Source organism: Engystomops pustulosus, chromosome 7 (assembly GCF_040894005.1).
Source record: "Engystomops pustulosus chromosome 7, aEngPut4.maternal, whole genome shotgun sequence".
NCBI lineage: Eukaryota > Metazoa > Chordata > Amphibia > Anura > Leptodactylidae > Engystomops > Engystomops pustulosus.
This window is the reverse complement of record NC_092417.1, coordinates 37,046,881-37,061,329: the sequence shown is the minus strand read 5'-3', so window position 1 is coordinate 37,061,329 and position 14,449 is coordinate 37,046,881. Positions and strand designations below refer to the sequence as shown.

At 46.4% G+C, this 14,449-nt stretch overlaps 1 protein-coding gene across 14 annotated transcripts in view; it reads right to left on the bottom strand.

The window, feature by feature from the left end:
• RYR3 (ryanodine receptor 3) overlaps positions 1–9,111 on the bottom strand; it is a 434,191-nt gene extending 425,080 nt beyond the window's left edge. For 13 of the 14 annotated variants that reach the window (XM_072115452.1, XM_072115453.1, XM_072115457.1 and 10 more), the window contains exons 1-2: positions 8,976–9,111; positions 6,817–6,970 (exon numbers count right to left, since the gene is read on the bottom strand). In XM_072115452.1, the coding sequence (XP_071971553.1) occupies positions 6,817–6,873 (57 nt within the window). In that variant the 5' untranslated portion in view covers positions 6,874–6,970; positions 8,976–9,111. Of the gene's footprint in view, positions 1–6,816; positions 6,971–8,975 lie in introns of those variants that run through there. The other variant, XM_072115454.1, reaches the window with a different exon arrangement.
• Positions 9,112–14,449: the final 5,338 nt, after the last annotated feature.

The following is a 14,449-nucleotide window of genomic DNA, read 5'->3' as shown; positions in this document are numbered from 1 at the left end:
GATGCAACTGGGTCACAACCTTTAAACAGACCGGATCAACCAAGAGCGTGCGACACTATAAAATAATGTAGCGCAAAGTGCACATTAATAAGGCAAACTGAACTAAGACAGATTGCACCAGTTTTCATATATCTGGGCCAGTTTCTTTGATTGCACAAGATTTGATTCTTTTTTTTTGCAAATGAGCCTCAAGGGCTCTGGGCTCCATTAACCTGGATCCCCTCAGGCTCATTTGCATAACTTTTAAAGGGCAAAGGGCATAAGAAGCTTAAAAGAAGAGCAGATCCTGAAAGAGGGTGCACACACCAGCATGTAAGTGTGCTTGGTTTATAAATCTTTATCCTAGTGGTAGATTATCTTTAACAGCAGCCAATATAGTAACAGTGCCCTCACAAAAGCCAATAGAGTAAAAGCCTCTACAGTACCCAATTTAGTTCCTGAACACTATCCAATGTACTACATGCCCCTTTCAGTAGCCAATAAAATACTGTGCTCCCACAGTAGCATATATAGAACAATGCCCTTACAGTAGCCAATATAGTTCAAGGCCCCCATATAAGTGAATATAGTAAAAGGCCTCCACAGTAGCCAATACAGTACAGTGCCCCTACAGTGGCCAATATACAAACAATGCCCAAAAGGAGCCAATATAGTACAGTGGCTCCATAATGGCCAATAGAGTACACTGCCCTCACAGTAGCCAATATATTACAGTACCCAAACAGTAACCAGTAAACAGTAACCAGTATTCCAGTACTCCCTGAGGTGCCAATAAGGTATAATGCCCTCACAGTAGACAATATAGTGCAGTACCCCCACAGTGGCCAATAGAATACATAGCCTCCACAGTAGCCAATATAGTACAATATCCCCACAATAGCCAATACAGTACAGTGCCTCAAAAAAAAATTATGTAATTGGTTTTGGCAACCTTTATTTTTGGTCCCACTGACAGCAGTACAGCACAATGATGTCTGCAGTGGGTCATGCACAGGCCAAAGACCTATGGCCTGTGTAGCCTGTGACCCTTTGCATGCATTGCGATAATTTGACTATCCAGCCACACATGCCTACTGTTACCTGTGGCTTCATGCACTTTCACACTCTATGCTGGGGACCTGGATCACAATCTTGCTTCTCTAAACAGGCTACAAATTTAACAAGCGGTTTGAGATGGCCGGCTAGATCTCACCTCTGGTAGCATGTATGCATGACCATTGCTTCATTCGCCTATTTGGGAGTGGCTGAGACATGTCTATGTGGTTGTCTCCAAGTAACACATGGATTTTGCAGTAAAACAAGTGCAAGACTGTGCAATGAAAATAGAGGCTGAAAGCAGACAGTTTTCTTATCTTCTGAGAGTGAAGGGTTAATCATGTTTGTACAGGGTTTGCTTGCATGGAGGTTACGACAAGCAAGTGCATGGAATTTATCCAGGTTGCTGATGAAAAGCTGATTATACAGCTGAGAGGAGATGAAGCAGAGAGGTCTGTGAGATTAGGTTTTGCCCTCATACTCTGCCCTACATTGCCAGCGAACCATCGGGTACATAGCTATGGTAGCTCTCTCTACAGTCACACAGGAACACACATCCCTGCAAAGAGTGTCAATGTATAAGAATAGAGGCTCCATTGAAAACACTCAGCATTCCTAACCTTTGTTTTATAATATTATGTCACTGTATTGATATGACCCAGAGAAAAAAAAAGGAGAAGAACCAATCAATCAGATTTCCCCCTAAAGAGAACAGTTATGCACAGGTACAAGAGCTACCGTATTTTTCGGACTATAAGACGCACTGGACCATAAGACGCACCTAGGTTTTAGAGGTGGAAAAATAAGAATTTTTTTTTCCCCCAAATAGTGAACTAAAACATTTAATAAAGTAACGGCGCCTTAGGGGGCGGTGCAGCCATGTTTCTCTTTGGAAAGGGGTAGGGGCGAGCAGCCCTCACCCCCTCCTCCTCTCCCGGGCACCGACGTGTGCCCGCCGTGCTACGTACAGCTGGCACACGTTCATGTGAATGTAGCCTAAGGGGACTGTGTAGGGGATACTTTTATTAGGGGTCATTGTGTGACATTTGGTGAAGTTTTAATAGTGTACTGTGTTCGGGGAGAATTAAGGGGGAGACTTTATTAGGGGACATTTTATGGGACACGGTTACCTGGTGCTGAAGGATGACTCCTGTGCCGTGCCGTGTCAGATTCAGCCCTATACAGAACACTTGGTGGTCGGGGGTAGTGCCGTTCCTTTGACCCAACACTGATTGGCTAGGGCTTGGCTAGCAGCAAGCTCAGCAAACCAGTGTTGGGGGCAGAATTAGTGATGGGAATTACAGCTCTTTAGATAGAATTATGCTGACACCTAGTCAGGGGGTCTCAAGAGTTACCAGGGCATTATAGGTATGAGTATATGTGACAATGGTCACAAGAGCTTACAATCTATGAGGAGGAGGGGACAGGAGATGACAGTGCTTGTACACTGGCCACAAGAGCTTACAATCTATGAGGAGGAGGGGACACAGGAGATGACAGTGCTTGTACACTGGCCACAAGAGCTTACAATCTATGAGGAGGAGGGGACAGGAGGTGACAATGATTGTACAATGGTCACAAGAGCTTACAATCTATGAGGAGGAGGGGGACAGGAGGTGACAGTGCTTGTACAATGGTAACAAGAGCTTACAATCTATGAGGAGGAGGGGGACAGGAGGTGACAGCGCTTGTACAATGGTAACAAGAGCTTACAGTCTACGAGGAGGAGGGGGCACAGGAGATGACAGTGCTTGTACAATGGTCACAAGAGCTTACAATCTATGAGTAGGAGGGGCACTGGCGGTGACAATGCTTGTACAATGGTCACAAGAGCTTACAATCTATGAGGAGGAGGGGACACAGGAGGTGACAGTGCTTGTACAATGGCCACAAGAGCTTACAATCTATGAGGAGAAGGACACAGGGTGACAATGCTTGTACAATGGTCACAAGAGCTTACAATCTATGAGGAGGAGGAGGAGGACACAGGGTGACAATGCTTGTACAATGGTCACAAGAGCTTACAATCTATGAGGAGGGTGGGCACAGGAGATGACAGTGCTTGTACAATGATCACAAGAGCTTACAGTCTATGAGGAGGGTGGGCACAGGAGATGACAGTGCTTGTACAATGATCACAAGAGCTTACAGTCTATGAGGAGGGTGGGCACAGGAGATGACTGCTTGTACAATAATCACAAGAGCTTACAGTCTATGAGGAGGGTGGGCACAGGAGATGACAGTGCTTGTACAATGGCCACAAGAGCTTACAGTCTATGAGGTGAAGGAGGACACAGGAGATGACAGTACTTGTACAATGGCCACAAGAGCTTACACTCTATGAAGGGGACACAGGAGGTGACAGACTGTAAGCTCCTGTGACCTTGTACAACCACTGTTTGGGAATTGTTCAGTTTTACACACCTGTGAGAACAGCACAGCAGGCACAGGGGCAGAGACTCCAGTACTGGTCACAGGTCCTGTCCCCTCTCTAGTGTTATTTGATGCCCCTGCAGCAGGAGCAGCTGGGACTCTGGTAGAAGACAGTGACCTGCCCGGTATCAGTCACAGTGAGTGCTCCGTGCTGAGGGGGCGTGGCTTCTGCTTCCCTTCATCTGATAACCTGGAAGTGGTGTCTCAGTCTGTGTGCACTGCATGAGCTCCGCTGCTCATAGAAACTAAGAGGCAGCAGCTGTGTGTAGCCGAGCTCAGCACTGCCCCTGCGCTTACTGCTATGTGCCGTCCTCCATTCTCTCCTGCAGTGGAGGGCTGAGATGCCGGCACATTCGGACTATAAGACGCACCACAGTTTTTTCCCCATCTTCTGGGGAAAAAATGTGCGTCTTATAGTCCAAAAAATACGGGTACTTATTTGGGCACATGATCTCTGGTTCTTCTAGTTAGTCCAGTGGTTTGTTTCTATGGATGATTTTAGACGAGTGGAAAGGCATCTGACATACACTTTTAGGGGTCAAGCGAGGTCATGCAGTGCACATTTTGGGTTACGGGGGCAGAAACAGATGTGGTTCTAGAGACAAGAAGAATTAAGGTCAGGAAAAAAGGTATCAGTCACAGAGAATAGGCAGAGATGGGGACACAGTCCTGTATATTAGAAAAATAGAGGTTCCGCATAGGTCCATAGGCACAGGAAAAAACACATTGGGGGTCATTTACTAAGGGCCCGATTCGCGTTTTCCCGACGTGTTACCCGAATATTTCCGATTTGCGCCGATTTTCCCTGAATTGCCCCAGGATTTTGGCGCACACGATCGGATTGTGGCGCATCGGCGCCGGCATGCACGCGACGGAAATGGGGGGGGGGGGTGGCCAAACGAAAACCCGACGGATTCGGAAAAACCGCCGCATTTAAAAAAAAAAAATGTGCCACGAAAATTGCACTTACCTTCACTCAGCCCAGCTCAGTGTATTCCAGTGCGTTCCGATGCTCTTCAGCGCAGCAGCGTAACCTGGTGGCCGTCGGAGGAACTACCTTAATAAATCCCGGCCGGACCCGAATCCACCGCAGAGAACGCGCTGCTGGATCGCGAATGGACCAGGTAAGTAAATCTGCCCCATTGTGACAAATTTACTTACCCGGTCCTGGCGCGACCCCCGATTCGGACGGACCGACGAAGATGAAGTCCAGAGTGATTTGCGAAGTTCGTGCGCCCGAGTTCCTGCATCCGTCGCTTCCCCGCCGAGGTCCGCCAGAGTTCACCTTCTGCTTGTAAGTGCATGTCTTGCAACACAATTCAAAATGTTAAATCCTGTGCGTTGTTCCGAATCCATCGGGTTGTCCGATGGCCCACGCCCCGATTTGTGTCGCGTGCAAGCCAGAGCCGATGCGCCAAAATTCGATCACATGCGCCAAAATCCCCTGTTAAATGCGGGGCAAAAAGGGAAATCGTCGAGAAACCCGACGAAAATGCACTCCGCAGACCCTTAGTAAATGAGTCCCATTATTACAGACATTTTTCATGGCTTTGTGATCACCGGACTGTGTCTATGTGACATATGTTATACCTGTATTTTACAGTATATTGTGTAATAAGATGAAGCAAAGAACAGCAAAACATGCTAGATCTATCAGAACTCAAATTAGTATATTAGGAGTAAAGGGTAGATCTTCTTCTGGACGCTCTAGATTGTAAAACTATAATAAATGTAAAGTAAGTATACATATAGAGCCAAAAAGAAGAGAGTAGTGTTAGGCTATGTACACACCATGCTCTCCATTCATGCAGTACAGAGATTGTATCCATAGTCTATAATGAACTTCTTGTATACCAAATGTCTGGCCTCTTGGCAACACTTCGCATATTACACATCTGCATATATTTCCCAAATGCATTGATTATATACAGCAGTCAATTTGAATATTTTCAAGTGTGGAACCATATGGCTTATATAGTGCAGACATTGTAATTAAAAAAACAAAGAATTAATAAAACCTAAGGCACAGATAGATTAGGGGGAAGTATTAACAGGAAAGTCCTGAACTCCTCATACATGTGTGCCAGCTTCCAACACAGTAGCCCTCAGACAGACCTCCAAAGATCCGTAAGCTGCAGCACTGCATCAGAAAGGAAACAGGGGTCATGTGTTTGTTAAAGGGAACCTGTCACCAGGAGACCAATTTTTAGCACTCCCCCAGTCCCCACAGAGCATAGTACATACACTGCCAAAGTGTTTTTGTATTAAAAAAATAGGTTTTACAGAAAAAAAATATGTTATATTGTACCTTTCATTAGCATCTGCTGTGTGACTAGGCACTCGTCCACTGGGAGTGGCTGGAAAGGAGCAGTTTCCCCCCCCACCCTTGGGAACCTGCTCCTCCATGTGTCCTTTTCATGTATATGAAAACACCCATCACTTGGCTTAGCGACGCCCCCTGCTCCTCTACAGCCAATCCCGAGTGAGGGGAGTTATTCATATATTTGAAAAGGACACATGGAGGAGCAGTTTCCCAAGGGTGGGGTGGGGAGTGTTCCTTTCCAGCCACTCCCAGTGGACGAGTGCCTAGTCACACAGCAGATGCCAATGAAAGGTACAATATAACATATCTTCTTTTCTGTAAAACCTATTTTTTATACAAAAACACTTTGGCAGTGTATGTACTATGCTCTGTGGGGACTGGGGGAGTGCAAAAAATGGGTCTCCTTTAAGTATGTATTTTTATGTGTTTTTGTGTATTATAAGACAAACCCCAAATTTAGACGGGGATCCTATATAGGCCTGGCAGTTTTCATCACATGAAAGAGCATATTATAAGTAGTAGAAACCAGCAGTAAAATAGTTACATGAATGGTAAAAAGGGTTAACAGCTTCTCTGCTGTAAAGATAGATTCTGGAGAGCAAAGGCTGGGGAAGGGGTGAAGAGTCCATATACAATTTGGGATGCAGGGGCTGATAAAGGACAGGGTAGTCCTTTTATCTCCTTTGCAGGAGAGTTCTGAATCAAGAGAGCTGAAAAAATACAAAGCTCTACTTCTAGCTACACAGACAGCATCGCATGACCTCCTCCTCCCTTCAAGGTGAATAGGGAACAGCAGAACATCACAGCAAAGAGGGAGGAGACAGCAACTAAAAGTAGTAATGAAAGTAATAAGTAAACCTCTCATATGTCACACAAGCTATTGATTTGCATCGGAAAAAAATTCTACGATAGTAAAATTTCAATTTGCCTGCCAGTAGAAAATTCAGATATTGAGAATTTTGTCATAATAACACGGGACTGTGTCAATATGTATACACGCAGTGTATAAAAGATAAAATACTCACAGCAGTAGTACCTTGTATAGTAGATTCATTTTTACATGGAGACTCTTCGTTCCCCATAATGACATTGAACTCCTTGAACAATGACCCCACGCACAGGAGGTGGAATCAGGGACTGCTTTTAGCTTCCTTCTTTGGGTTCATCCATCTTCACCTTCTGTAAGAGTTACAAGAAAACATTGAGGTGAATGGTTTGGGACCCCTCAGGCACCAGTGTAGATGTTTCCTTTGCTTCTTCTATAGATAAGCCCCGGAACAATGGTGTAACAATGGAGTAACCGTCGTGCCAATTTCTTAGGCTAAAAAAAATAAAGCTTCAGAAGATATTGGGGCAGATTTACTTACCCAGTCCATTCGCGATCCAGCGGCGCGTTCTCTGCGCAGGATTCGGGTCCGGACGGGATTTATTAAGGTAGTTCCTCCGCCGTCCACCAGGTGGCGCTGCTGCGCTGAAGAGCATCGGAACGCGCTGGAGTTCACCGGCTCGGGCTGAGTGAAGGTAAGTGCAAGCTCCGCGACAGATTTTTTTTGTTTCAAATGCGGCGGTTTTTCCGAATCCGTCGGGTTTTCGTTCGGCTACGCCCCCCGATTTCTGTCGCGTGCTTGCGAGCGCCGATGCGCCACAATCCGATCGCGTGCGCCAAAATCCCAGGGCAATTCAGGGGAAATCGGTGCAAATCGGAAATATTCGGGTAACACGTTGGGAAAATGCGAATCGGGCCCTTAGTAAATGACCCCCATTGTGGGAGACTAAGTCAGAGTTGGTGCAAAAGAAAAATGTTGTATTTTAAATTCACCGTTTTCCAAAGGGACTTTGTGATGCACAAGTGATGGCTTTAGACTATGGGGGAAATCTATCATACCCCGGCCTGGGGTAGAAATAAACATAGCCGGCTACTTATCACATGTGAAAAGTCACCGGCTGCAGCGAGTGCACATGCAATACACGGGCACAGTCACCCCCCGCGCCAGTCCACTCCCGGCCGGCGGCGCCCTCCACATGGACGGCTGCGCCCCCCCACCTCAACTGGCGTGAAAGTGGCGGAGAGGGCTAAATAATTGTGCTAGCAATAAGCTAGGATTTGCGATTATTTCAGGACGTGGCGCAGAGTCCCTGATAAATATAACCCTATTAGTATATGTTGACAATTGTAGTTTTCCCTATCGACAGCATTTAACAAAGAATCGCATACTGGAAGCCACCAATAGAGCTGTGTGCTGCCTTTTGGAGAGATAAGTATACTTTATTGTTATCACTTCAAGGGTTTTTCAATGTGTCCCTTTACTGTTTTTCCTGTACAGGCAGTTCCCAACTTAAGGACACCCGACTTACAGACGACGCCTAGTTACAGACAGATCCCTCTGCCCCCTGTGACCTCTGGTGAAGCTCTCTGGATACATTACTTTAGTTCCAGACTCCAATCATCAGCTGTAAGGTGTCTGTAATGAAGCTTTATTGATAATCCTTGTTCCATTACAGCAAAAAATGTTGAAAATCCAATTGTCACTGGAGCACAAATTATTTTTTCTGTAGTTACAATGATAAAATATAGCAGTTCTGACCTACATACAAATTCAATTTAAGTACAAACCAAAATAACTTAAAGATCATGTATGTAACTGTCTGTACAGGCAGTCCCCGGGTTACATACAAGATAGGGTCCAGAGGTTTGTTCTTAAGTTGAATTTGTATGTAAGTCGAAACTGTATATTTTATCATTGTAGATCCAGACAAAAAGAATTTTGGCCCCAGTGACAATTGGAGTTTAAACATTTTTTGCTGTAATGGGACTAAGGATTATCAATAAAGCTTCATTACAGACACTTTACAGCTGATCATTGCAGCCTGGGAATATAGTAACATCCAGAGACTTCACCAGAGGTCAGAGGGGTCTGTCTGTAACTATGGGTTGTCTGTAAATCGGGTGTCCTTAAGTAGGGGACCGCCTGTATATACCGTTACATGTAATCCATATATATGTACATAGTATACACAGTGTAAGTAATGCAAATAAAAATGCTAAAGAGAAGATGACATTTTTATACTTATTTCTGGGTTATAGCTCTGGAGATATATCATGATTTTATGGGTTACACAAACTACCGTCCTAAAAAAAATGCCAATTTTGAAGTATTTTTGTGTCAATGACAATGCCACTCACCAATTCGAGATGAAGTCACATCAGAAGCAGTGTGGAAAATGAATAAAATCATAAAATGTATTTCTTCCGGTGGAATTTCATATTGCAAGGTGTAATGCGCTTCCCTGCAGCGACTGAATCATGTAAGGAAGGGATTTCGCCTCTGTAACCTGTAAGCTAGGAGGCTTAAGGAAGGTGTAGCCTGACCCAAAATGTGCTCTAATCTGTAATAAGTCAAGTTATCGGGTTGTGACTAATACATGCAGGGGTTTCCTGTAACATAGACCAATCTTATTTTACCCAATGTGTTGCTTTTCCTCAATGTGCAGTCTGGATGTAAAGAATTTCAAGTATTTAAAATTCTTATTTTGTATTTATATATATTCTCTTCTTCTACTTATCTTGGTTCTCAGTCCAGCGATTAACTTCCCAACACTTCCATCCAAACTACAGCGGCTCAGCGATGAGGATACATCGACAGTGCAACCCCCAGCATGTGACCTGTATTAGCCTGTAATAATAATAATCTGTATTTATATAGCGCCATCAAATTCCGTAGAGCTTTACAAATCATAGGGGACATATACAAATATAATATTACAGACAGTCATATGGAACAATAGGAGTGAGGGCACTATTCACAAGAGCTTACAGTCTATGAGGATGAGGGGGGACACAAGAGCTTACAGTCTATGAGGATGAGGAGGTGACACAAGAGCTTACAGTCTATGAGGATAAGGGGGTGACACAAGAGCTTACAGTCTATGAGGATAAGGGGGTGACACAAGAGCTTACAGTCTATGAGGATGAGGGGGTGACACAAGAGCTTACAGTCTATGAGGATGAGGAGGTGACACAAGAGCTTACAGTCTATGAGGATGAGGGGGTGACACAAGAGCTTACAGTCTATGAGGATGGAGGGGATGACACAAGAGCTTACAGTCTATAAGGATGAAGGGGGTGACACAAGAGCTTACAGTCTATGAGGATGAGGGGGTGACACAAGAGCTTACAGTCTATGAGGATGAGGGGGTGACACAAGAGCTTACAGTCTATGAGGATGATGGGGACACAAGAGCTTACAGTCTATGAGGATGAGGCGGTGACACCAGAGCTTACTGTCTATGAGGATGAGGGGGGACACAAGAGCTTACAGCCTATGAGGATGAGGGGGTGACACAAGAGCTTACAGTCTTTGAGGATGAGGGGGTGACACAAGAGCTTACAGTCTATGAGGATGAGGGGTGTTAGGGATTTTTATGCAGGGCCCCAACAGCCCTCTTGACTTTTGTAAGGTGAGTCCTAATTAACCCTTTCATGATTGAACATAAGGACCAAGACATACGCGCTAATCTCTTAGTCAAGATCTTCTACCGTTTAATAATCAAAATGCATAATATATATCAGACAGAAGAGTCATCAAAGGGGTGTGAATAGTATACTCCAAAGCTATTGGTCAGCAGCACATTCTGGGAAAAAAGTGAATTAATTGTGCGCAGTTCTCAGAGACCTTGTACACAGATATTGTTTATACTAATTTGCTGAGAAGGAGATGATAAGTGGCTCCTGAATCATATTATTATGCAGCATCGAGGACAGACTGGCTTCTCATTACATGTCACAGGGTATTAGCTGACAGGCGAGCAAACAGGTTACATAAAATGAAGTTTGAATCATGACATTAACTTGACAATGGTCAGGGAACATGGCCGCTGTATCTAAGATGGCGGACAGTAGTCAAGATGGAGTCCGAAACCAGTGCGACCTCCTTAACAATTCCCCCCTTTGAGCTTTGCTGGCCTGTAACTCCATCCTGAGCGACCTCCTCAAGCTCCAGGTACCCACAGGTAGGCTAAGCCCTTACCTGCTGGACTTGTTAACTCTTCACCAGATCCCCTGGAGGCCAGTCACTCAGGGGTTACAGGCCTGCATACTCAAATCACATCACTGAGTTCCCATAGTCCATAGGTTTGTAAACAGGCAGCATCATCCTTCGCTCCGGGCACTTCTCCTGTCGTGGTTCTTACCGCTTGGACGGCCATCTGGGACACGGTGGACTTGATGAGGGGGACCACACAGCATGCCATAAGTGACAAGAGCAAAATCACAATCCCCAATATCACCCCCACTTAAAGGAAACCCTTCCAATCCCCCAACCACAAAGTGAAGGGCAAAGTGTCCACCCCAGAGTTTCTCTTGAGGTCCCTGGACAGTCCTTCAATCTTTTCACGAGCATGGGTAATGGATCCATAGGGGCCGATGTCATCCGGGATGTATATGCGACAAGCCACTCCCACCATCTTACAGACTCCTCCCTTCTCAGCAAGGGTCATGTCCAAAGCCATGCGGTTCTGGGAAGCATCTCCGATATAATTCCCAAATCTCTCTAGCTTCACAGACGTGGCACTGGTCAGCAGGACTTGGAAAGGACCATCGTTGCGAGGCTCCAGACTCTCTCTTTTGTGTCTCTTCACCACCCTTAGTCTCCAGGCTTCAGGTTATGCGTCCTGAGGTCTCTGTCTGCATCTGAAAAAGGAATCAGAAACACTTTTGCCGACCTTTTTCAAGGCCTGGCTCAACTGTGTGGCATGTTCCACCTGGTTTCCTGCCACCATCTATAGGATCTGTGGGAAGTAGGGGCTTAGTGCACAGCCAAAAAAAAAAAAGGTACTTCAAAGGGGGACAATCCCATCTTTCTTTTGGGGGTGGTCCGCAATGGTTTCCCTGTTTCTTCCATGGCCTTCTGGATCTCTAACTTAAGAGTGCCGTTTAGTCTTTCAATCCCACCACTAACTTGGGGATGCTAAGGGGTGTTCAGGGCCTGTTCTACACCCACGAGGGACAAGGTTTCAGGTCTTTACCTGTCCAGTGAAGTGGGTTCTGCGACCGGACTCTATGGTCTCTGGAAGTCCAAACCTGCAGAAAAATCTCACTCACCAACTTCTTTGGCTGCAGCTCTGGCAGTAGCCTTGGTCATGGGAGAAGCTTCTGGCCACCCTGGAAAGAGATCAATGCACACAGGCACGTATTCCTATGCAACACTTTTTGGTAGCTGGATAAAATCCATCTGCAGTCTCTGGAAGGGATACAGCGGCTTGGGTGTCACCTTCTGTGGGGTCTTTACCACCTTACCCGGGTTGTGGCGGGCACAGACTATAAAAGCTTTCACTAGTCTAGTGACAGGGGTAGTAATGCCGGGGCAAACCACTGGTGGTTTATGAGCACTAGCATGGCCATTTGGAATATGTGTGTGTGTCCGTGGGCTACTTGACTTACTGTCGGGTGCAGGGCTCCTGCCAGGCACACCCTCTCTCCCAGCATCCAGGTCCCATCGGCATCTGTGCTCCAGCTTTCCTCCACACTTCCTTCACTTCTGATGACTCTCGGGCCACCAGGGACTGGAACACCTGTGGATCAAACTTTTAGCTCAGAACTCACCGCTGAGACTTCAGGACAGTCTCTGGGTTCCATCTGTGCAGCTGCCTCCGCCATCCCGTCAGCCACATACTTGCCCTTGGCTTGTGGAGTTACCAAATTGTGTGTGCTTTTCCTTTTATTATCCCCACCTCTTGTGGAAGTAAGAGAGCATCCATGAGCTCTTTAACCAGCGTGCCATGCTTAAAGGGGTTCCATGCAGAGGTTAGGAAATCTCTAGCCTTCCATAAGGGTTCATAGTCGTGTTTAGACCCCAGAACTATACCTTGAGTATAGATGTTCGCCCTTTTACCTTCCACCAGCTGTAGCGCTTCCCTGAGTGCCGTCACTTCACCTCCTGCGCTGATCTGTGTGGAGGGAGTGGTTCTGCTTGTACTACCTCATGTGCACCACTGACCACTGTATATCCAGTGTAGAACCGTCTTTCTTCTCCTGCAGACCTGGAGCCATCTATGAGAAAAAACTCAACATCTGGGTTAATCACCCTTCTCTCCCCCCTCTCTGAATCCTGGAAGACTGGCGATAGAATGAATGGATTCAGAGCTGTGCACCTTATCAGTGTGTCCTGGGGCATCAGGAGTGCACACTGGAGTCTAAGCTGTCTGGCCTTTGCTCAGATGCTTGGGCTGTACTTGGGTGAGGACACTGTGCAAGGTATGTGGGGTTTGCACTGTAACTGAGTGATCTAGGGTCTAGGATCAACTCACTGGCCTTGCTGAGCAGATTGCTGGCTGCAGCTACTGACACATGCGGGGCTCCCCTCACAACTGAGTCTAACCGGGCCTAATAGTGAGCCACTGGGGAGGCCACCGCGTTCCTGGGCTAGGACACCTGTCTCCTAGATACTCCGTGCAAAATAAAATAAAAGGTCTGGTTCAGTGGCATGTGCCTAGGTACAGGGCAGACTTGCCAGCTTAGGGCTATGGAATGCATCAATTGCCTCCTGACTAAGGGCAAATGGGGAAGAGGCAATTCAGTCAGAAAGGGGCAGCAAACGGCTGGAGGCAGCAGACTTATCCCAGGCCTGCAGGAGCTGGCCAGTCCTAGAAACATGTGATGAGGCTTAGGGCCTCAGGGCAGGGGCACATTCTGGACTGCCAGCTTTCTTTCCTCTGTCAGGTGTCTGCCTGTGGCTGAGAAGCAGTGGCCTAGGAAGACCACCTTCTCCTGGCAGTACTGGAGCTTATCTCTGGAAACTTTGCAACCCTTCTGGAACAGAAAACACATAAGGTCAATAAATGCAGCCTGGCAAACAACAACAGTAGGTCCTCCGCATACTGAAAAGGAGAACATTCAGTAAGGGGCTAGTCTGCCAGTCTACTCCCTGTAGGGCCTTGGGGTATTGGCTGGGTGAGTTTTACCCCCCTTGTGGGAATCTACATCAGGTATAACAGTGAATAATATGTCACTCTCAGGGACTGCTGCCAGTTTGGGCTAGGGACCACTGGGCTTCAGTACACTCATTGGCAGCTTGGACGTCATGGACCATGCTACATGTATCCGGCTGTTCTTTCTGAGTCTTTTCTTGACCGGAAATGGGCTAAAATCATCATCGGACTAGCAGGGGAGAGTTCTACAATGAAAGGCGATAACTCTGTTTGGGGGGGCTGTTCTCGCTGACATCCTTGTCCGTAACCACCCCCCTTGTCTTGCCCTGTCGGGGCCGTCTCCGCCACTCACTACAGTAATGTCTCCTCCCCGCAACGCCCACTTGGGTTGGTCGGTTGAGACTTCCGGAGATGTTTTCTCACTTTGGCGTGGTCTGTGAAACATCCTCTATTCCCTCTGAACGTCAATGTCAGAGTCCCTCCACCACATCTCCAGCCCAGTGTTCTGTGCTACCTATAAAGTTCTGGCCAGACTCCAACGTCTCAATAAAATCCAGGTACACTTAAGATGGTTTTTAATCAAAAAGGAACAAAAGTCAGTCATAGGCTTGTAATACAGTTGGGGGGCTCATTCTTGTTTAGTCTGTTCATGGGGGTACACAGGAGGACATCACATCATACTGTATCCCTGTTCCACAACCAAATAACTTCCTTCAAGTCTTTTTTAGATTG